Source organism: Penicillium roqueforti (assembly GCF_015533775.1).
Source record: "Penicillium roqueforti strain LCP96 04111 chromosome Unknown scaffold_15, whole genome shotgun sequence".
NCBI lineage: Eukaryota > Fungi > Ascomycota > Eurotiomycetes > Eurotiales > Aspergillaceae > Penicillium > Penicillium roqueforti.
Genome location: NW_024067579.1, coordinates 451,105 through 471,249, shown reverse-complemented (window position 1 = coordinate 471,249; position 20,145 = coordinate 451,105). Strand labels below are relative to the sequence as shown.

Below are 20,145 nucleotides of genomic sequence, written 5' to 3'. Positions count from 1 at the left end.
AATAATTTTGTTTATATTCAAAAGAGTTAATATATTTCTTCAGCCCTTTTAGGCTCTCTCTCCTAAGAAAGCTTAGCTCCGGCAGGAACGCCGAGTCCGAGATTCGGAGTTAAAACGTGGTTGTTTCAACTTTCTTCCTTCAACCATCAAACAATGGAGAATCAATCGCGACCGGCGCGTTACATGGGCCATGTCCTCGAAGAGCTGGGCCTAACCACTATGTGGCGGTCATCGCTCGACGTGAAGCTTCTCTGCGCCCAACGCTTCGTGCGCCTCTTCGCGTATGGCGGCTCGACCTTGATTCTGGCATCGTATCTGTCGGCCATGGGAATTTCGGATGATCGCATTGGCTTGTTTATGACGCTCACGCTGATCGGAGATGTTGTGATTAGCTTCTTCCTCACTCTGTATGCTGATGCTATGGGTCGCAAGGCGGTGTTGTCGCTCGGATCAATTCTCATGGCTGGTAGCGGAGTCATTTTCGCGCTGTTCGGGAATTTCTGGGTTCTACTGGCCGCTGCAGTCTTGGGTGTCATTAGTCCAAGGTTCGACCCTTTTTTCTCTTTCTATTTTTATCTCAGCTAATTTCTTAGTGGAAATGAAATCGGTCCGTTCCGCGCCGTGGAGGAATCCACTTTGGCTCATCTCACACCTCATGAGCTTTTGAGTGATGTCTTTGCTTGGTATTCCTTGATTGGAACTGCTGGCTCGGCCATGGGAATGCTTGTCTGTGGTTGGATCATCAATTCTCTGGAGTCAATCCACGGATGGGAATTCATTCCCGCCTGTCGCATCATTTTCTTCGTCTATGCCGGCGTTGGCGTCGTTAAGTTAATCTTCACTTTGGGCTTAAGTGAAAAGGTCGAGGTCCAGAAAGAAGAGCCGCAGGAGCAGATCTCTGAAACCCAACCGCTGCTGGTAGAAGCAGTCGGGCGGGATATCGAGCCGGCCACGAGGAAGAAGTGGCTGTTCCCGTCTATCGAGAAGGACCTGTGGTCGCTGGTTATCCGTCTCTTCATCCTATTTGGAGTGGACTCGTTCGCATCTGGATTAGCTTCACTGTGAGTGTAATCCCAACTCTTGTCGGCTACGATGCTAATTTCTCAGCTCCTGGATGACCTACTTCTTCAGGGGCAAGTTTAATCTGCCTGAAGGTGAACTCGGCACTATCTTCTTCACCACAAACATCATCTCCGCAGCATCCATGCTGATTGCCTCGTCCCTCGCCAAACGAATTGGTAATGTAAAAGTAAGATATTCTTCACTCGGGAAAGCTGAGCGACTTCTAACATTTGGAAGACCATGGTATTCACTCATTTGCCGTCGGCAATCTGCCTGGCTCTCATCTCCGTCCCATCTAGCCTGCCTCTGGCACTGACCTTCTTGGTTCTGCGAGCCTGCTCCCAGAATATGGATGTGGCGCCTCGCTCCGCATTCCTTGCCGCGGCTCTGCCGGCGAAAAATCGCACTGCTATCATGGGCGCGGTGAATGTTGTGAAGACTACCGCGCAGAGCATGGGTCCCCTGTTGACGGGTATCTTGTCGCGCAATGGCCATTTCGGTGTATCCTTCATTATTGCTGGATGCTTGAAAGTGATCTATGATCTGGGCATGTTGTTCAGCTTTGCTGGTAAGGAGGCTGCCAGTCGGAAGCAGGCGGCTACAGATACCGACGAAGAGACAAGTTAGAATATTAACTTGGGATCATGACTACGCGTTGGTAAATTTGCTAAACCCATGTCGGAATGACCGTAAAAGGTCTTGCTGTTGTAAAGTCTGATGTGTGTCTACCATTGACACAAAATATCACTTCGTTTGGTCAGTAGACCAGAAATGATATACAATCCTGTAGACTCTTTGCTTCGGCCATACCTATTGAAGCTTTTGTTTTACACTACTTTGAGTTGAGTTCTGAGTAAGAATATCGCATCCATTCTCTATGTCCACTATTATGTAGTATTATGGGTTAGGGAATTGCGCAATTTTCACATACACAGTAGACTTTTAATTGATCGGTATACACACATGATTGCAATTCATCAAACATAAATCAAACGCTCAGACAGACGTCCCAAAACAAATTCAAACAAAACGACCAGCCCGATCTCGCAAAACAGATAGACGCCGACGTGACATCACAGTGTGGTTTCCTGGGGTAGTGCCATTGTGATGCAGTGTAACATTCAAGTGAGTAGCATGATGCTTGCCAGTGACGATATGCGAAGTCCTGTTCTTCAACAACTCCAACATCTGATGAACGATCTGCTCACTCTGCGCATGACCGGCCATATTAACACGGCTCTCCTGCGCCGGCTCGCGCTGGTTATTCACAACCTGGGACGTACGCCACGAATCCGAGTTCGACCCAGGCGTCTGGATATTATTGATATCCTCGACGGAAGTATGTTTCTCAGTACGCACAGGCGCATCGGGCGCAGCAGTAGGCATGGACTGCTTGGTGTCTGCTTGCTTGTTCTCTTCTGTCGTCTGGGGAATGTTCTCGTTGTGGAGAGGGCTATCGCTGCCGCAGACAAAATTCACCCAGACCTGGCTATAAGCGACTAACTGGCGCGGCACACAATGGCTGACTTCGACGCCATTTCGGATCTCTTTGTTGATTAGGGGCGGGTCGATGCAGCCTGGGACCTCGTGCACGCTGATGTTGCAGCCGCTGCCGCCTTCTAGGAAGGGGAGGTCGTGGTTGTGGGTGAGGAGCTCGGCGTCAACAGAGATAGCGCTGACGAGATTGTGCTCGTAGGAGGGGACAGGGAAGCTTTTGCAGCTGTCCAAGGTGATATCTTGGGATGGGCCGGATTCTTGGTAGTCTTCGTATGTGTCCAGCTTGCTGAATGTCTCGCCAGGGCAGTTTGGGTAGAAGTGTGTCCAGACACGAGCGATGCTTTGGGCATGGACTGCGCCTGATAGTAGGGATAAGGAGATGAATGAGGTGGCGAGGGAATGCATGGTTGCTAAGATTCAATGTCAGTGAAGTTATAGTTTGATGATCAAATTGAACTGTGTGATTGCAAAGCGTAGACAGCAAGATGCGCATCTACTGCTCTTATATACCTAGTGCGCCCTATCAAATTCTTCTTATACGATTGTACCGCGATAATGGGATGGCGGGGAAGAATGGCTATGATGCTGAACATGAAACGTATCTAAAATTCGAATGCAACTTCTGCGTCATACTCAGGGGCTGGCAAGTGTCAAAAAATCCCATGTTCACTCAATCGGTTGTCTGATCGCACATTCCATTCCCGAAGGGTCCATATGATGTTGATCTAGGATCGCGTGTGGTATGTGGGCACTCCCTATACATTCCATTGAACGGCTGTTCGCCTCTAGAAAGGCTTGGAAATGCTTGGAAGCTATAAATACTGCCACATTATTCGTGCGTTCTGTCCAGATAGATGACAGGTCAAAAATAATTGGTGACAATAATGTATGAGGTTGGCCGGTGATCATTCCGCGAGAATTTTATCGGCTCTGACAGCCTCGCTTGATATATTGTTGATGCTAGTAGTTTAACTCCCTCGCTGTTGACGTCGCGACTATGTCATCAAAAAACCAAGATCTCATGGTTACGAAGTGGGTTGATTCTATAGAGATTCTATAAACACGATAAATATGAATGTCACTTAAGGGGACGTATCGCCAGATCTACCAAAAGCTGACAACTTAGGTTTAATTACAGACCCAATTTGAAACCACCCCAGCTAAGGATGGAGAAAACTCCTGCAGGATCATAAGAAGACCTGATCTTTCTCATGCGAGCGACGTTCTCACTGGGGAAACCCGCATAAGGATCTTGCCACTCACCAGCATCACCCATGTAGATGAACTCAGAAGCAAGACCTAGCTCTTTGTTGATACCGTGAAGGTGCTCAACTAATTGACGTGCCCAAGCTTCCATGCGAATATCATCCTGGGCTAAGTCCCAGCCGGTACTGAGTTGCCAAACTGTACAGTAATGGTAAGCCTAAGAAGCGCAACCGAACTAAGTTTGGAAGGACTTACTAATAAGAGGTTCTTCTTCGAGACCCCAAACGTTACCAACACCGTTGGTCTTGGCCACGCGGACTGAAGTCGGGGAAATGACATTCATGACAAAAGTCGGGTAAAGACCCTGGACATCGGCGATCTTGTCGACTGCGGCTTTCCAAGCCTTGTAAATCGAATAAAGAACCTCCGCGTCGGGTTTCATCGTCTTGTGAGAGAATTGGACACTAAGTAATCAGTAAAGTGAAAATTGCAATACAGGCGAGATTACATACCGCATCATCTGCTTAGGGGAGTCAAGGACCTCAACCCATGGCTTTATAGTAGTGACATTGTTAATTCTTTGGGTTGCTGGAATTTTGGTAAAGTTGGCGAATTGAGATGGGGGGCTGCTGACACCCTCCTGAACACCGAGGACAGAGCCCTGTGCCACCTTGGTGGTCGCATTGTAGGTGATAGTGGCGATCATGCCTGCCGCAATGGGATCTTCATCGTCCAGCTTAGCCGCCTCGCAGACAGCAGAGATATAGTCGGGAATGTGTGTCTCGTTGAAAACTTGAATAGTTGTGCTGATCTTAGGAATATCGTAAGTCTTCAACTCGAACCGAGTCACGATTCCAAAGTTGTTTGCACCACCCTTCAAGGCCCAGAAGAGATCGCTGTGCAAAGTCTTGTTGACAGTAATCTGAGTTCCATTTCCAAGAACGATATCGTATGTGACCACATTGTCCATGGCGTAGCCGTACTTGTTGTTGAAGTAGTGGAAGCCACCGATAAGACTGAGTCCGGGAACACCAATGGTCTTCATACGGCCACCGATGCAGACACGGCCATGAGGCTCAAGTGCTGAGTCCACCTCGTACCAATTGAGTCCAGGGCCAACCTCCACGGTGTTACTCTTCACAGTGATCGAGTTCAGATTCGATAAAGCAATCAGAACTCCCGCATCGATGTTGTTCGCTCCAGGATACTGTTGTAGAGTAGAGAGTTAGTATTATTTCATAGTTTCTATTCGATAGAAGCTTACGTTCATGTGGCCTCCGCCACGAACAGCAAACTGCGCATCACAGGCACCGATGATTTTGACCGCTTGCGACACTTCAGCAGCAGTATTGGGCACGAAGACACACGCAGGAGAAAGATTCGCGCGAATATCCCAGTAATTATCGACTGTCTGAGTCGTGTAGTTTGTCGCACCGGGGAGGATTATGCTTTTCGGCATAGACCGAGAAAGCTTCTCGCAAGCACATGAAGCTCCCTTGGGGACCTGAAGAGTACCAGAAGAAGTGGAGAGGAAGCCCGTTACAGTCGCCGAGGCGCTCGCGCTGCTCGAATTGGCATATGCAAGACCCGAAAGGGATAGCCCGACAAAGGGAAGGAGAAGCTGCATTTTGACTGTCAGAATCAAATCTGTGATTGATGCTTCTCAGAAAATCGCAGGGGGCGGTCCTTTCTTGTAGTTTTGCAATCCTTCAGTTTTCTGCTTCCATGGTACGCATGACCAGGGTAGTTTCACTCCGGTCCACGGTGAGACTAATTCTTTTTGGTGTTCTCCATGATGATCACACGGGCTCGTTTTTGGATCAACGTTTTGGATCATCTCAATATGATCCACATGAGTTGAACAGGGCTATTTCTTGTTCAGGCAGAACAATTGACATGTTAAACTTGGGATATAGATCTTGAGTAATCTTAAGTTTATCTTTTTCATCGAACAACACCTGCAGATGGCCAGGCTACATAATAACACGGACCCGAATACGAGAGATAAAGTTACGAATACGAGGCTTCCTACAACCAATAAGAGACCGAGATTTACTCTTATTCGGACTTTCGGGTTCGGATCTTTGATCTTCAAACAGTTTCGAGATTGACATGTCTACAAGAGTGACGAAGTAGGGAGCAAAATTAATCGGCAGCCTAGAATATATAACTTCGTCCCAAGCCACAATCATGATATACACCCACAATAAGCTTCTAGAAACAAGGCTGTCTAAATCTTCTCGGATTCCAACCCAAATCTGAACCCAGAATAGATTTTCGGGCTCAGCACTAGATCTCGCAGAAAATTCACAGCAATGCAATTGTTATATAAATATGAAAGCGTCCGGCCGGCAATCAATACATCTTCATAGTCAACATTGCTTTTAGATTCGATTCTTACTTTTCAATTACGTCTTCTCCTTTACTCAATTCAAACCATAGCAATGGCCAACGAATCCACCTACACTCTCTACAACTATAACCCATCGGGAGTTGCAGCAATTATCTTTGTTGTTCTCTTCGGATTGACCACCCTGGTGCACATTTTTCAAATGATACGGAGTCGATCATGGTTCTTCATTCCTTTCATTATCGGAGGAATCTGTCAGTATATATCTTATTCGAGAACGGAGATATAAAGCTAACTTACTTATAGTTGAAGCTATCGGCTACCTCGGTCGCTATCTTAACTCGCGAGAAAGCCCCAATTGGACAACACCCCCATATATCATGCAATCACTCTTGCTCCTTCTCGCACCAGCCTTCTTCGCCGCATCCATCTACATGGTCCTGGGCCGCTCAATTATCTCCACCGGACATGAAAAGCTCTCTCTTATCCGAGTCAACTGGCTGACCAAAATATTTGTCTGTGGAGACGTTGTCTCCTTCCTCGCTCAGTGTGCTGGCGGCGGCTTCCTCTCTTCCGCAAAGACCCAGTCTAAGCTTGCTCTAGGACAAGACATCATCATTGCCGGTCTTTTTATCCAAATTGCGTTCTTCGGATTCTTCGTCGTGACTGCTGGTGTGTTCCATTACCGGCTTTGGAAAGCCCGTGATGGGACTTCTACATCCGCCACCACGGTGCCGTGGATGAAGTGTTTGTTTGTGCTATACACGGCTAGTCTGTTTATCATGATTCGGTCTATCTTCCGTGCCATTGAGTATATTACGGGTACAAATGGTCCGATCATGTCGACAGAGGTGTACTTGTATGTCTTTGATGCTGCTCTGATGTTCTTGACTATGGTCACCTTCAACATCTTCTCTCCGAAGACATTGGTGACTCCCCGATCGGCTACACGTGATATTGACTCTCAGACGAGTCACAAGGAGATGGTCGATATTAGAAGTGTGGCATGAGAAATGAACCTGAAACAAACTTTTAACCTTAAAACGGAAAAGGTACCGTGGAAGGTTTTCTTTAGCTTAACGTTATTATGTGGGTCTGGATAGGGCTAGCGTCTTGGCATTTGACATTGATTTTTGGATTACGAAAAACTCTTTCTTAAGACGTTCAAAAATACTAGTGATATCATGGTCGTATTCGTAGTTATCTTATAGTACAGTGAAGAATCTCTGTGGTTGGCAATAACATCACTGGCTGATATCTTAGTAAGTTAGCAAGCCCGCGATCAACGTAATGAACAATACTTGCAGAATAAAATCAACAGAAGTCAGATTAATCGATGATGACGGACTAATTACTGCCATATTCATGAAGACGAAGGTAGGCCTAAACACTACAAAAGGGAACAAAGAGAAGTCTTTCAATTGCATGAGGACAGTCAAAGCCTCAAAGTATGCCTGAAAGTATCAGCAACCAATCACCAGGACCAGATCCAGAACCTTCTTTGTAGAAAAGATTGCCAAATAAACATACTTCTCTGTACAAAAGCATGTAGGTATATTCTCTAGGCCGACTGGAAGCGGAGAGCTAACTCAGGTCCCAGCAAGCCTTTGCGAATCAATGCTTCATAGGCCTTTGTCTCCTTTGCAGAGTCAATGGGGATGTATTCTAGACTCAATACCATATCCTTTGTCTTGCGCTTAAAGTAGTACGCTACGAAGGCTATTGTAGGATAGATATTGAGCCAATAAGTAGAAATAAGCCTATTAAGAACTTGATTGCGATTAAGTTCTGGAAACTCTATATTCCTAAATCGGTCAGACCCTCTACTGTTAACCCATTCCCTGTTGTCAATGTTATAATATGGTTTATAACCATATTATATGAGGTATAGAAGTTTCCCGACTGTAAACTGTTCAGTTCTGGTAGAATAAAGACTGTATGTGCCTTTCAACGGTCTAGCAAGTATTTTTATGGCCTACGGAGTATGTAAATTTTTAAGCAGTTGTCTAATAGTGGTAGTACAGCTAAAATCAGTTAGTTTTAAGTTCAAGTTACTGTCTAGAAGACAGTTGCCTGAATGTAGAACATTGTGATAGAAGCCTATTTTCTCTACATACTCAAGAGCGGAGGTGAGTTGTTATATCTACCGAGCGACGAGAGCAGGATCCTCGTACTCCTTGACCCTGATAACTCGCCCTACCCAGTGATTTATTGTTGGCTCCCGCTCCTGGTAGTGAAAAAAGCGAGCGAAGAGTGGCCCATGCGTGCAATATGGTAGAAAAAGATAGTCAGGGAGCATGAGAAAGCATATAACAATATCTGGACATCGATCTTGAAGCTTATCAAGACCCTTGAAGAACGCGATTTCTTGATCAAAATGTCCTCCTCTAGGGTTTCCTTTTCTTCGGGGGTCAGGTCGGCATGAACAGTTTTCACCAATTTTCACCACAATGGTTGGCGCGACGTGGTAGATAATAGAGTAGATCCCCGCGCCAACCTCACTTATGAGGCGGGCACGGACCTTCCAAAAGAACAACACAAACTCAATAACGGCACAAGAACAATCAGAAAGAATGACTGCCGCGTTATCCCAACTCAGCATGTAGTAGCTCATCACTACTACATAGGTCATGAATTGTCGATACTTCGCTATGCAATATTCACGAACGGTCAAGGTTGCCAAGGAATTCTAGAAGGGTCTTCAGATTATAAGAAATTTTGAAGCATCACAAGGAGAACTGACAAGGATACTTAAAAGTAGATCATGGCAGAGGCCCACCTAGTGCGACCTCGTACCACTTACTATCGGCTGTTTGGGCCTAAAGGCCTTTGGCCTTGCAGTAATCGCAAGGAACCTGCGTGGTACCACCGAGAATACTATAGTTTCTGCCAGTCTCTACCCCGTAGGTGTTGCATCCATCAGAGACCAGATGGCCAGGTATGTTATGATAATTTTCATAAGCCCGCTTCCTTCTACTGTAGGTTCTCTTGCACATGTTGACGTGATCTGATCTTGTTGGTTATTCTGTTTTCAAAAGACCTGGGAGAACAAATACCTTGCGGCAGAGGCCTTGTCCGTGCTAGAAGCTTTGTGTTTATCGGATGATGAGAAGAAGTTTGGTCTGAAAAGTGTCTGTGTATTAGATCAGAAAATTTGAGGAAGAATAGTCCTTTTTGTAATGTTTGATCCGTTAGGACTGCTACTTCTATTACGTAAATCTCAAAAATCAGGCCTAGTATATTCCCTTGCCTGAACGACTATAATAGTTTGCTTCGTTTCGCTCAGCAAAATAACATAAATTATATCTTCCACTTGTCGAATGTATTGTTACTGACTCTTCTTAAAGAGAGAATAAAAAGCAGGACTTAGGAGAAGTCACGATGTGTCAAAAAGAAGAATGTAGAGCATCCCGCCTGCCCTCTAGAGCTTATACCGCAGGGCCTAATCGACTAACCCTCTGAATTTTAAAACACCCTCTTGGAACTTGGTGATTTCCCTCCAATCTTCCCTTTATTAAAGTTATACTAATGGATGGATTGTAGGTAATGTTAGAATTGAGAGCACGCGATTACTAGTTTCTGGGAGCCCAGGTCCATCTGTATCTGGCTATAACTAGTTTCATGAACATACTAATACAGCAAAGGTTCTATCGAAACTTTCAGAGTAGATATGTCCGACCAAGAGCAAATATTATTTCTTTCTTACAACTCATGGCCTTCTTCCATACGTATTATACCGATTACCCCCATATGCAGGCCATCAACGCGCTGCTTCGAATTAGTAAGCCTGACCTGCAGCTCTCATACCCTCTTTTCAATTTGAGGCCTCTATATATCTATATCGATGTTGAACTGCCTTCTGGATTAAAGGTCAGCATTGAGGTGTCGAGGGAATTTAGTTATTCCTTCATTCGGTATATTTGGCTCTAGACATCAGGCGTCTCGGTAGACAAAATGTCGCAATAGTAAGTTTCTAAACACGAGGCCAGTACGCCCATAAATCAGAACAAGGATTTTTGATTAGTCCTTGTTTTAGGGCCTGTTTGAAGTATATCAACGCTGCCTTCTACAATGTGTGAGTGGATGACTCCATATCCCTCGTCTCATTTTACAAGATGAAGGTAAGCAGTTGAACGAACGTCCTTAGGACACCCAGAAATCTAACCAACAAAGACTTTGCTTACTCTTTTAGACCCTTATCGTCTTGTGCTTTTGGCTTCTGAAAAACAGATCCGTTGATTTTGTTCATGACTCGTTGCTGGCTTTAAGGCGCGGGGAAGATTGATTGGTATCGGTAACACCGTTGTCGGCGAGAGGTCAGCAATTTTCGGCATCATCAAATCGATAATCAGTAGTTGAATGGGACACTTGCCTGTGGAGGTTATATTTTTAAGTTGCACCCACGGATCGTTGATGAGACCCTGCCTTACGTGGTTTTGTCTATTTGAACTTGAGAAAAACGGGAGTTAGTCAATTGGCTAACTATTGCTTAGTTTCTAATCTTAACCCTGAACTTCTTCTCATCTATCACCTTCCAGTTGGTGTATTTAGGTACACGTACAAAAACAATATCTTGACGTACAGGTAGGAAAGAATACAGCGTATTTTACCACTAGGCCATAATGATGGGGTCCCTATCTCTAAGTCCCACTTTGCCCCACTTTGTCCGATGAACTTGGTAAACTCTATTCGCATCAACCTTTTTGTCTTTTATGCCTTGTAAAGTCTCGTCACGTATTCCTTTGTGTCATTTAATACCTTCAGGTGCCATTATGTTTCGCATTCTCTCATATTATGCTTCTCATGCCATGGTGATATGATGGATTCTACCCGAAATTCATTAAATTTGAACCCTGGCTCCTCTGCACCTTCGAAAGCCAGCGAGGACATGCGACCGAACTGGAACTGTGAATGGCAGGAACCGTATCATTTAACTAGAGCCGAGGTGATATTGGGTGAAATATGTCTTTGAGCCACTTGGAACATTTTTCGGGGATGACTCGATGCTTATAACTAGGCTTTGTTTTTGTCCATGATTTCCTTTGGAGTATCCGCGATGAATCCGTGTATATATATTCCATATGATAACTAGTTACGCGTATCTGACTATGTGACTAAGAGAAAAGGAGTGATCAACAGAAGTCAGATTGATTGCTAATGATAGTATGCTACACTATATATAATGGTTTCTTTGGTGCCTTCGATGGCGCTGTACTTCATTATCTCAGAGCTTCAATTTTCAACTCAATTGTTGCAATATCTGTTCAAACATACAAATCATATTCATCGTCGCATCCACAGTAGTGATAATCATTAATGCTAAACAGAAGAGATCGACATGTACAACATCACTGATAATCAAAATACAGTCGCTTAAAAAATCGGAAGAACATTCCCAACAAAATCCTTCAATCTCTGGAGGCAGAGAAAAGGCTATGGTAATGTCTTCGTGGTTATCATGACAAAGGGAAGTAGTAGTGAGAAGTCATGTCTGCTTAGACCCATTCTCAGCACTATCATTTTCCCCATCCTCGACATAGGCAGCCTGATTGTCAGCCTCAGACCTAGCCTTGACACTAGTCTCCGTCTCCGTATTAGCGTCATCATCACCCCCGTGCTCAGCCGCTTCCATGGCCGCTCGCTGCAGACTTGCAGGCTTGGTTTTCTGAACCGACTTGCCCTTATCCCGACTCCTGTCAGGCAATGACTGCTCCGCCTCACTCTTCAGGTCAGCGGCAGACTCATCGCCAGCCTGGGACAGGCGGGAGCTCTGATTCAAGCTCCTTCTCGCGCGGGCACGTGCACGACGGATCATCTTGTTATGGTAATCTTCCTGTTCAAGCTCCGTATCCTCATGGAGGATGCGACGGGCAGCTTCGCGCCCAACAACGGGCAGTCGGTCGACACCCTGGACTCCGTTTGGCAGCAGCTTTGGGTCCAAAAGACCAACTTGGACGAGCACGCTGGCTTGGTCCCAGTACACGTGCTCGGAGTAAAGACGCCCCCCGCGCAAACTGACAATGCTCACGAGGATGATCTCGACTCGCTTGTTTGTCGCCGGGACGCCCGGTAGCATCCATGGAACCTCCTGTGTGTGCTCGTAGCTGACGTACAGCTCATCTACGATGCGGTCGGATCCTGTGGTACGAGATAGCAGTCGCAGGCGCATGGACGGGGGCAATTTGCCGATGAAGTAATGTTCATAGAAATGGCGCAAGGATTTTTTCCCGATGCCGCCGCTGATTGTCGGCGTGTAGGTGACACTAGGGGTTTTGTGTTGAACGTAACCATCCATGGTTTTCTTGACGTTCGACGAGAAAAACTTGGCTAACAAAGTATTAGTCCGCCATGGCTCAACGGTTTTGCGATTTAAACTTACCTTCCACATGTTGCTCATACCGCTGCTCGTAATCCGGATCCCTGGAATACCCCTTCCGCAGGACCTTCAAAGTCCGCGACCAAGCTAGCTCCGCCGACAGACGATCGTATTCCTCCAGATCTGTTTCCGCAAATCCGGGCACGGCATTATCATACGTAAACGCCGGGTACCCTAAATCCAAACGCTCTCCAGTCCCGATACCAGCGTTGATCGGCCGTGTCTGGCGGCGTTTCTTCCCTTGCAAACCAAGTGCGACAGGCTGAACAAGTACGTCCACAGTCTTGCCCGCCAAGTGCACGAGGACCTGGAGTGAGAGTGGGAACCGAGATCGCGTATCAGGGATTAGACTGGGGTAATACGCGACCAGGGCGCAGAGTCGACTGGCGTTAATGGAATTGATATAGTACCCGAGACAGTAGTCCGCAGCGTCGCCGTAGGCTAGGAATCGGGTTGGTCAGTTTGTCACTCGGAGTTTATATGTTCAGAGAAGTTCTGTGCATACCAACCACGGCGTAGTTTTCGCCTACACCGAGTCCGTCCTTTACAGACTGCAACCGACGAGCGTAGTCTTTTCCTCCGCCGTTATAAGGGAGGTATAGGACGTCGAATCCTTCCTCCTGCCAGTTCTTGATGATCTCGATATCGAAATCTTCGGTTTCGGCTGTGATGCATAGTCGCGCATTATTGTTGCCATTGTTGTAAAGAAACCCGCCGCTGCTCAGGCCAGGGGCACTAATCGATATGTTGGCCATGCTTTTATTTGTGGGTTTCGAACGGATGAAGTGTTTGATTGTTCCGGCAATTCGGCTTCTTGCAGATTGTTCCCGTCTCAAATAGCAAGGACAAACGAGTCAGTCCAAGGACTATGCAAAATTCCTCATGAAAAGTGGTCAGCCATGGCACATAGTTGACATATAACCTGTAGATGGGTCGCTAGGGCTACGTCATTGGCACATGCCTCCATACGTCATATCCGTCATCCGTCGACGACTGGAACATGGCATTTATATATTAACTCTTGGCATCTACAGCATAGAATAATTTGAGAAGTTGTATTTCTTTTTTCTTTCTTTCATCTGACCTTATTCAGATATCTTATATGAGCTCAAACGCTGCAGATGAAGGTGATGTTCTTTTTTGCTCCTCAAATAAGGAAGGCCGGTGTTTGTTGTTATTTACGTGTGCCTTGTTCCTCTTTATGACCCATGGAACCGTTAATGCCATTGTAAGTGGCTACGGAGTACCATTGTTCTTGGGGCATTGATACAGCCACCCCCCCCTTTGGATATGACCACTCCCTGCTGCCTGATTCTGCCTGATTCTGCCTTGGACCTCGGGCATTAATTTATTCTAACGAGAAGGTTTATTGATTCCAAAATCGACGGTCAGCCCTGGAATATGACATACTAGTAATCTGGATAGCCTGCGGCCGCCCAGATATCGTTGCAGAGCAAAACGACTGACTCTTACTTCTAATGCTACGTAAGTGTAGGGACCATTGGGACATGCCCGAGAGGCCCACGTGACTATATATTAACAGTCTAGCTAGATTGGGCCTAGTCTATATTTATTCTGCCGATTGGATTATTCTGCCAGAGTTGGCCGACTAATCCTTCACCGCGTTGATTTCTAATGATTTCGGAGCCTGTACATAGGAAAAAGAACGGTCATGTGACATACACACACGAGGTTATGATTTAATTGCGGAGCGACGCAATTAGCTACTCTCCTTCAGCTAAAATTCTTGGCCACACCAGATTCCAGGCTATGCTTCACATTTTAGCCCCCAAAGCTGTCCGCTTTACGCTAGCCAATGCAGGTAGGGAAGTGCGGTGAGATCGTCGTGTTTTGACTCCGCCACGCGCATTTATGCGGAAATAAGCCTTCCTTTTGGGTTACTGCGCAGAGTGGGATGCGCGATTTCGTGTTTTGGCGCAGGTCATTGGTCGAAGGTTCTATTCTTTGGGGAAGTTTTGAGTTGCGGATACTGTGGTATTATAGTGTTATTTGTTAATAAGGAGGAACCCACGGCATGACATGTTGGAGGGGGCTTTTTTTTCTTTTCAACGTCATCTACAAATCAATTTGAATTATTGTTGAACATTAGCTAACGCACTTTCATCCGAATTCTTTCTTCAAAAGCATTAAGTCATGCTCAGAGCCAGGAGAGAGGCCCGAAAAAGAGCTCCTGCACAAGACCCTCGACACGCACAATCGGGTGGCCGATCTCGATACCGTGAACGAAGGCAGGGTTATCCACCCGAACAGTACAGTCCAGGGCAAGACCAGTACGGACATCCCCAGCAACAACAATACAGCCAAACTCAGCAGCATGGCGCGCCACAGCCGCAGTGGCCGCAAGAATCATACAATCCCAGGCAAATGTACGGCCCGCCACAGCAGTATGTGGGTCAGCAGCCACCTACACTTCCACCGAGCGAACTCTACGCTCCCAACGAGTTGTATGTGCGGCAGCAACCGCCGAGTGAACTCTACGCTGGCAACGAACTAGAAGCCCAGTATGTGAGACAGCAACCGCCGAGTGAACTCTACGCTCCCAACGAGTTAGAAGCCCAGTATGTGCGACAGCAACCGCCGAGTGAACTCTACGCTGGCAACGAACTAGAAGCCCAGTATGTGAGACAGCAACCGCCGAGCGAACTCTACGCTCCCAACGAATTAGAAGCCCAGTATGCGAGACAGCAACCGCCGAGCGAACTCTACGCTGGCAACGTGTTAGAAGCCCAGTATGCGAGACAGCAACCACCTGCACTTCCGCCGAGTGAACTCTATGCTGGCAACGAATTAGTAGCCCAGCAAAGTCAACCCTACCCCCCAACACAGCTACTTCAGCTCCCACCCCAGCTTCCAAGCGTATCTCGGCCCTGTGTTATACCTCGTTAGTATAAAGCCTATCCGTGAATTAGTGGCCAAATCTAACCAATGTATCACTTACCCAGAGATAAGTCATAGAAGATTCAACGGCGAGAACATGAGCCCATTCGCTCGCGTCCGCGTACCAGAACTAGAGCACCAAATCTCGTCCGATGAACTTATCGTTTTCATCGATGAACTAAACGAAGCGTTCCTAGCGAACCCAGCCCTTCAAGCCGCCAACAACGCCGCCAATGTCGGCGGCATGGCCCCCTCCATGATTGTGCAGATGGTCAGTGTGAGTGTCAACGTGGTAGCTGGGGTCAGCTCATCAGTTACAACCAAAGTGCGCACGAAGAAGTACCTAGCCAAGGCGAACGAGGAGCTTTTCCATCCCAAGGGTTTGCATGTCCAAATGTGCAAGACGGATAAGATGCTTGAATATGTTGGCTTGGGTGATCAAGAAAATGTCTTCGTTCGTCAGCAGTACCAGGATGCTTCTGAAAGTAACAACCACCCCATTATGCAGCGCATGAGTTTGTTGGGAAATCGAGTTATGTCACTTTCCTTCAATAATGTTAAGGAACCAACAATGCCTGATGGATTTTGGAAGAAATGGGGTGCGAAAGAAGCTAGCAAGGCCGAACAGAAGCAGAATGAGAAGATGATAAAGGATCAGGCTAGGCAAGATCGGAGGTCAGGGAGGAGAGGAGATCGGGGGACTACAAGGAGACAGGAGAGGCAGGAAAAGAAGAAGACGAAGGAGGCCAATAAAATCTTGTGGATTGTGATTGCTGCAAAGGAGGAAAGTGCTGGAGGGGATGACGAGTGGGATTCGGAATCGGAAAGTTCGGGGAGTCACACTTGATTTGGGACTTTTGTTTGGTATTTCGTTTATTCTGTGTTTGCTTGTTCATCACCTAATAGCGCTTGGTTGAGTATTTGGGAGTTGTAATGTGCACTAGAGAGGATGAGCTAGACTAAATAATAACTAGGTTGTGAAGTACAAGGTACCTATCAAATGTAGGCGAAGACATTTAGGAAAGGCATACAAAAGTCTAGTCGAGGGATGAACAATGTCTTCCATAGTCTTCGGCTTCGCCTTAAACAAAAGTCTCAAGCACGATAATCAGGGTCCTCAGGCAAGTCGACCCCCCAAAACTTCCGCATGCGCTCGCGGAACAGTTCATAACATGACCCCATTCGCAAAATCTTCATCTGGTCAAAATCCATGATGAGAGAAGGTCGTCCATATACATGATAGCGTTGCAGACCATAATCGACAATCAAATCCGCCGCCTCCTTGAGTTCATCCTCAATATCTTCGACACGGAATTTCTGCCCACCACCTGACACGTTTGCACTAGAGCCTACCATGAGCTGGCCTGATGTAGCATTCAGTCTGCAAATCTCTCTCAGAAGTGAACTGCAGCTGATGAACATAGCGATAGTGCCGTCCTTTGTGACCTTAGAGAGGGTTTGTGGGGATAAAGCCCGAAGAAGATGATGACCGTTGCGGCATGGCCCAACAGCCATGAAGCTCATGTCTAGGTCTTCGACTAGCACACGTGTCATTTCAAACCGCTGGTCGTCCAGGATGTGAAGTTCCCGGTGCAATTCATGTGTGCCATATAGACCCTGAGCGTGACCTGGCCGGCGTCGCTTCGCGGCGAAGGCACGGTCAATGGCCTCCGCAGAAGTGGCCATCAGTCCGTAGCCCACTTCGGTCGGTAGAATAACCACACCTCCTGACTCGAGGACCTGGAAAACGCGTTGGGCATCTGCACGGACGTTGGGGAGATCTCCAGGGCCAGGAATTATCTTGTCTTTGAAGGGCTCCATGGTGTCGGCCAATCCGAGTTGAAGAAGAGGTTTATCTTTGGGACGAAAAGGAAGAAATCAAGCTCATGCAAACAGAAAATAGATGTGCAAACAGTCTCCTAAATATGTAAACGAGGTAAAGCGCAATTAGTTGCGCTTATGGACCAACCCCGCCCCCGCCATCTTCTAAAGCTAGCGCGCAATTAATTGCGCGCGCCGAATCAAATTCCACAATCTACAACGAAGGTGAACCGAAATTTTGGAAATATCACTCTAGATGTCAGAGAATGAGTGGAATCCCGCGTCAGTCGACTAGTTGAGCTACACAATGAGGTCATGTAGTCTAGGAAAGTGTGACAAAATTTGTAGCCTCTGCTAAGAAGCTATACCCGATGGAATGACCCAGCAGCTACTTGCGACTGAAAGGTTGGGTCGCAGAACCCGTAGACCTCAACCATGGTGATGGAGTTTTGGGGGTTGAAAGTAGCTAAATTGATAAGATGGCAATGAAGAGACAGGAACGATCAAATAATTCAGGAAAGGCATGTCAACACGAGTACCATACGTGACCATCTACGCTACGAGTAGGGCAAAAAGATAGGGAAGGAAGCCACGAGGGACCGGGCCAGAGGCTCTGCCGATCGCGATGCCCCACTCTTTTGAAAAAGTCTTGGCGCTACTGGATTCCCCTTTTGGGCTTAGCTTCGCCCCTAAACTCTCCACCTTGCGCTAAAGTACGGTGGATCGTCGTGCTTTTGGCTCCGCCACGCGCAATTATGCGGAAATAAGCTGATAGTTAATCAGCTACTGTTGTGAGAAAGCCTAATGCTTTAGCCAAGCACAAATAGAAGTCAATGCAAGCTTTCTGTCAGTAATTCACAATTCACAACCACCAAGTTCAGATAGTAGTCATCGCGGATGTGCATTCATATTCATCGTGCATAAAATCTAGTCTAGATCGCCTGTAACTTCACTGGGATAATAAAATGTGAAAACTCATGCTCCCTCGGCAGTATCATATCCGGTCTCATATCTTGTCATTTCCTCCTCCTTCTGGGCTTGCTCCTTCATCTGCGCCCTTTGTAGAGCCCGAGCTTTGGAGATCATTCTATGAGCGGATATGACATCCATGAGCAAGCCCAGCGGGTTCAAGTAAGCGGCCCATGCGTGCAGTCCCATCCAGCCACCCTGGTAGCGTTTCTGGAATCCACTCGTCAACACCTCCTCGTCGCCATCGGAATCGATGGCCTGGTACTCTTGAGGCCGCAGGATCACGGTGCGAGACGCGTTGGAAATTTCGTAAGGCTTTGTCCGGTAAGCGTAAAGGACCAACAAGCATAGCGGGACCATCTGTACGCAGATGATCATTTCTGGTAGACCTATCATGACGTCGACATAGGTCAATGTGTCGTTGTTGTGAAGGACATTGGCGCTCTCCAAGATGAGAAAAATGATCTTTTCCAATATGACCAGTCCGACAATCAGTTTGAATGCCAGCAACTTGGTGAGTGGGTGGTGATCTTTCATATGTTCCTTCATGTTCATGTAGAATTGAATGATGGCGTTGACGGCCACTGATGTTGACAGAGATGTGGCAGCTGTGATCTATCATCTATGTTAGTCTCTCTTTACTGTATATGGGGACGTATTGGAAGGGTAAATCCATACCCAAACATGAGCGAAGTGGGGTGATTTGCTTGAAAGGCAGTACCTGTGCAACAACTGGGTCACCAGCTGTGCGACAGCTGTAATACAGGTGATGATTGGATATTGAAGGACAGACCACCAGGTCAACTAAAGGGAAGATTCGGTCAGCATTCGATAGTGTGCGTTTCAATGGTCAGGGTACTTACACTAAAGAACGCAAGACCGTTTCTCTTCTTCTTTGGTTGCCACTGTCTCTTCGTCTCGAGCGAAGAGAAGAATTCCACCTTACCCCGGTCCGTGGGGGCCAAGAACTCGCAGAGTAACATCAGAAAGGCGTATAGAGCAATACCCTGGAATACCTCGGTGAAGCCTTGTAGATAGATATAGGAGTTTGGAACGCAGATCGAGATGAAGGACAGGACTTGGTAGGAGGGAATCATGTTGACGATTCGCATGATCCTGTATATGCTTTTAGTATCGCAAGGCTGTCTCGACCTTACTGGTGGACTTACTTGATTTGTTCTTCGGGGTTACTCATGCGCATCGCATGGCGTCCCATAAGACCGAAAGTCAAGAACAGCACTATGATAGTGCAGGCACCGGAAACAATCATGTTGAAGTGGTAGAATGAGAGATTTCCCACAAATGGTCCGCCACCAACTATTCAAAACGTTAGTTGGCGTATTAATCCATGCGTAGCAATTATCGCTCACCATTTTCAATGTGATCAGGTATAGAGCAGCCATAGCTCCCAGCGGCCGCTTGTCTCGGATTTAAAGGACCCATTTTGAAGAGCGCTAAAGCCGACAAAAGTAGATATAAGGATTCGTGAAAAGACGAAATGAAATAGATTGCGAAAAGAAAAGGAAACCCCCGAGTCACCCACCTTTTATCTATCCCGTAAACCCAAAATCTTACTCAAAATCTTACATGTCTAGGGCGCACTGCCGATCCCTCTGAAAAGTCTTGATTTTTTGGGCCTTAATTCAGCCCCAGACTTTGCATTGCTTAGCCCCAATCCCCAAAGTCTGTAGGCCCCAGTGCTAGCCAATAATGGTCAGGAGTGCGAAGATCGTCATTCAAATTTCTCTGTTGCGTGCATGCGCATTTCTGTATCTGCAGAGCGGAATTTTCTGTCCGGAAATAAATGCTTAGCTACTGCATAGCCTTCCTATCTAAAGCGTGGACTGCTTCGTTCTCCGGAGAGAGGGTTCTTCCAATAACTCACTAAACTACTCCTATCGTCACAAGAAGTATATATGTATACCAATGCAGGATATCCCTCGATAAATATAGACACTCGGGCTTT

At 46.7% G+C, this 20,145-nt stretch overlaps 8 protein-coding genes across 8 annotated transcripts; 3 read left to right on the top strand and 5 right to left on the bottom strand.

Moving 5' to 3' along the window:
- Positions 1–153: 153 nt before the first annotated feature.
- On the top strand, positions 154–1,689 carry LCP9604111_6043 (putative MFS transporter; the record flags this gene model as incomplete). Its single annotated transcript, XM_039073921.1, has 4 exons — positions 154–545; positions 594–1,061; positions 1,108–1,249; positions 1,300–1,689. 4 exons carry the CDS (start codon positions 154–156, stop codon positions 1,687–1,689), a joined length of 1,392 nt encoding a protein of 463 aa, XP_038928078.1.
- A 393-nt stretch (positions 1,690–2,082) lies between these two features.
- LCP9604111_6042 (uncharacterized protein) lies at positions 2,083–2,964 on the bottom strand (the record flags this gene model as incomplete). The annotated part of the gene is made up of 1 exon (XM_039073920.1): positions 2,083–2,964. One exon carries the CDS (start codon positions 2,962–2,964, stop codon positions 2,083–2,085), a length of 882 nt encoding a protein of 293 aa, XP_038928077.1.
- Positions 2,965–3,691: 727 nt separating this feature from the next.
- On the bottom strand, positions 3,692–5,392 carry LCP9604111_6041 (FAD-binding oxidoreductase; the record flags this gene model as incomplete). Its single annotated transcript, XM_039073919.1, has 4 exons — positions 3,692–3,963; positions 4,021–4,229; positions 4,278–4,972; positions 5,030–5,392. The coding sequence occupies 4 exons, from the start codon at positions 5,390–5,392 to the stop codon at positions 3,692–3,694; spliced, it is 1,539 nt and encodes a 512-aa protein (XP_038928076.1).
- An 817-nt stretch (positions 5,393–6,209) lies between these two features.
- Positions 6,210–7,125, top strand: LCP9604111_6040 (RTA1 domain-containing protein; the record flags this gene model as incomplete). The annotated part of the gene is made up of 2 exons (XM_039073918.1): positions 6,210–6,369; positions 6,422–7,125. The coding sequence occupies 2 exons, from the start codon at positions 6,210–6,212 to the stop codon at positions 7,123–7,125; spliced, it is 864 nt and encodes a 287-aa protein (XP_038928075.1).
- A 4,475-nt stretch (positions 7,126–11,600) lies between these two features.
- LCP9604111_6039 (dienelactone hydrolase) lies at positions 11,601–13,246 on the bottom strand (the record flags this gene model as incomplete). The annotated part of the gene is made up of 3 exons (XM_039073916.1): positions 11,601–12,442; positions 12,495–12,932; positions 12,997–13,246. 3 exons carry the CDS (start codon positions 13,244–13,246, stop codon positions 11,601–11,603), a joined length of 1,530 nt encoding a protein of 509 aa, XP_038928074.1.
- Positions 13,247–14,645: 1,399 nt separating this feature from the next.
- LCP9604111_6038 (uncharacterized protein) lies at positions 14,646–16,236 on the top strand (the record flags this gene model as incomplete). The annotated part of the gene is made up of 2 exons (XM_039073915.1): positions 14,646–15,393; positions 15,455–16,236. 2 exons carry the CDS (start codon positions 14,646–14,648, stop codon positions 16,234–16,236), a joined length of 1,530 nt encoding a protein of 509 aa, XP_038928073.1.
- Positions 16,237–16,484: 248 nt separating this feature from the next.
- LCP9604111_6037 (L-threonylcarbamoyladenylate synthase) lies at positions 16,485–17,210 on the bottom strand (the record flags this gene model as incomplete). The annotated part of the gene is made up of 1 exon (XM_039073914.1): positions 16,485–17,210. One exon carries the CDS (start codon positions 17,208–17,210, stop codon positions 16,485–16,487), a length of 726 nt encoding a protein of 241 aa, XP_038928072.1.
- Positions 17,211–18,185: 975 nt separating this feature from the next.
- On the bottom strand, positions 18,186–19,622 carry LCP9604111_6036 (OSTA/TMEM184 family protein; the record flags this gene model as incomplete). The annotated part of the gene is made up of 5 exons (XM_039073913.1): positions 18,186–18,794; positions 18,858–18,983; positions 19,043–19,295; positions 19,349–19,496; positions 19,550–19,622. 5 exons carry the CDS (start codon positions 19,620–19,622, stop codon positions 18,186–18,188), a joined length of 1,209 nt encoding a protein of 402 aa, XP_038928071.1.
- Between the last annotated feature and the right edge of the window lie 523 nt (positions 19,623–20,145).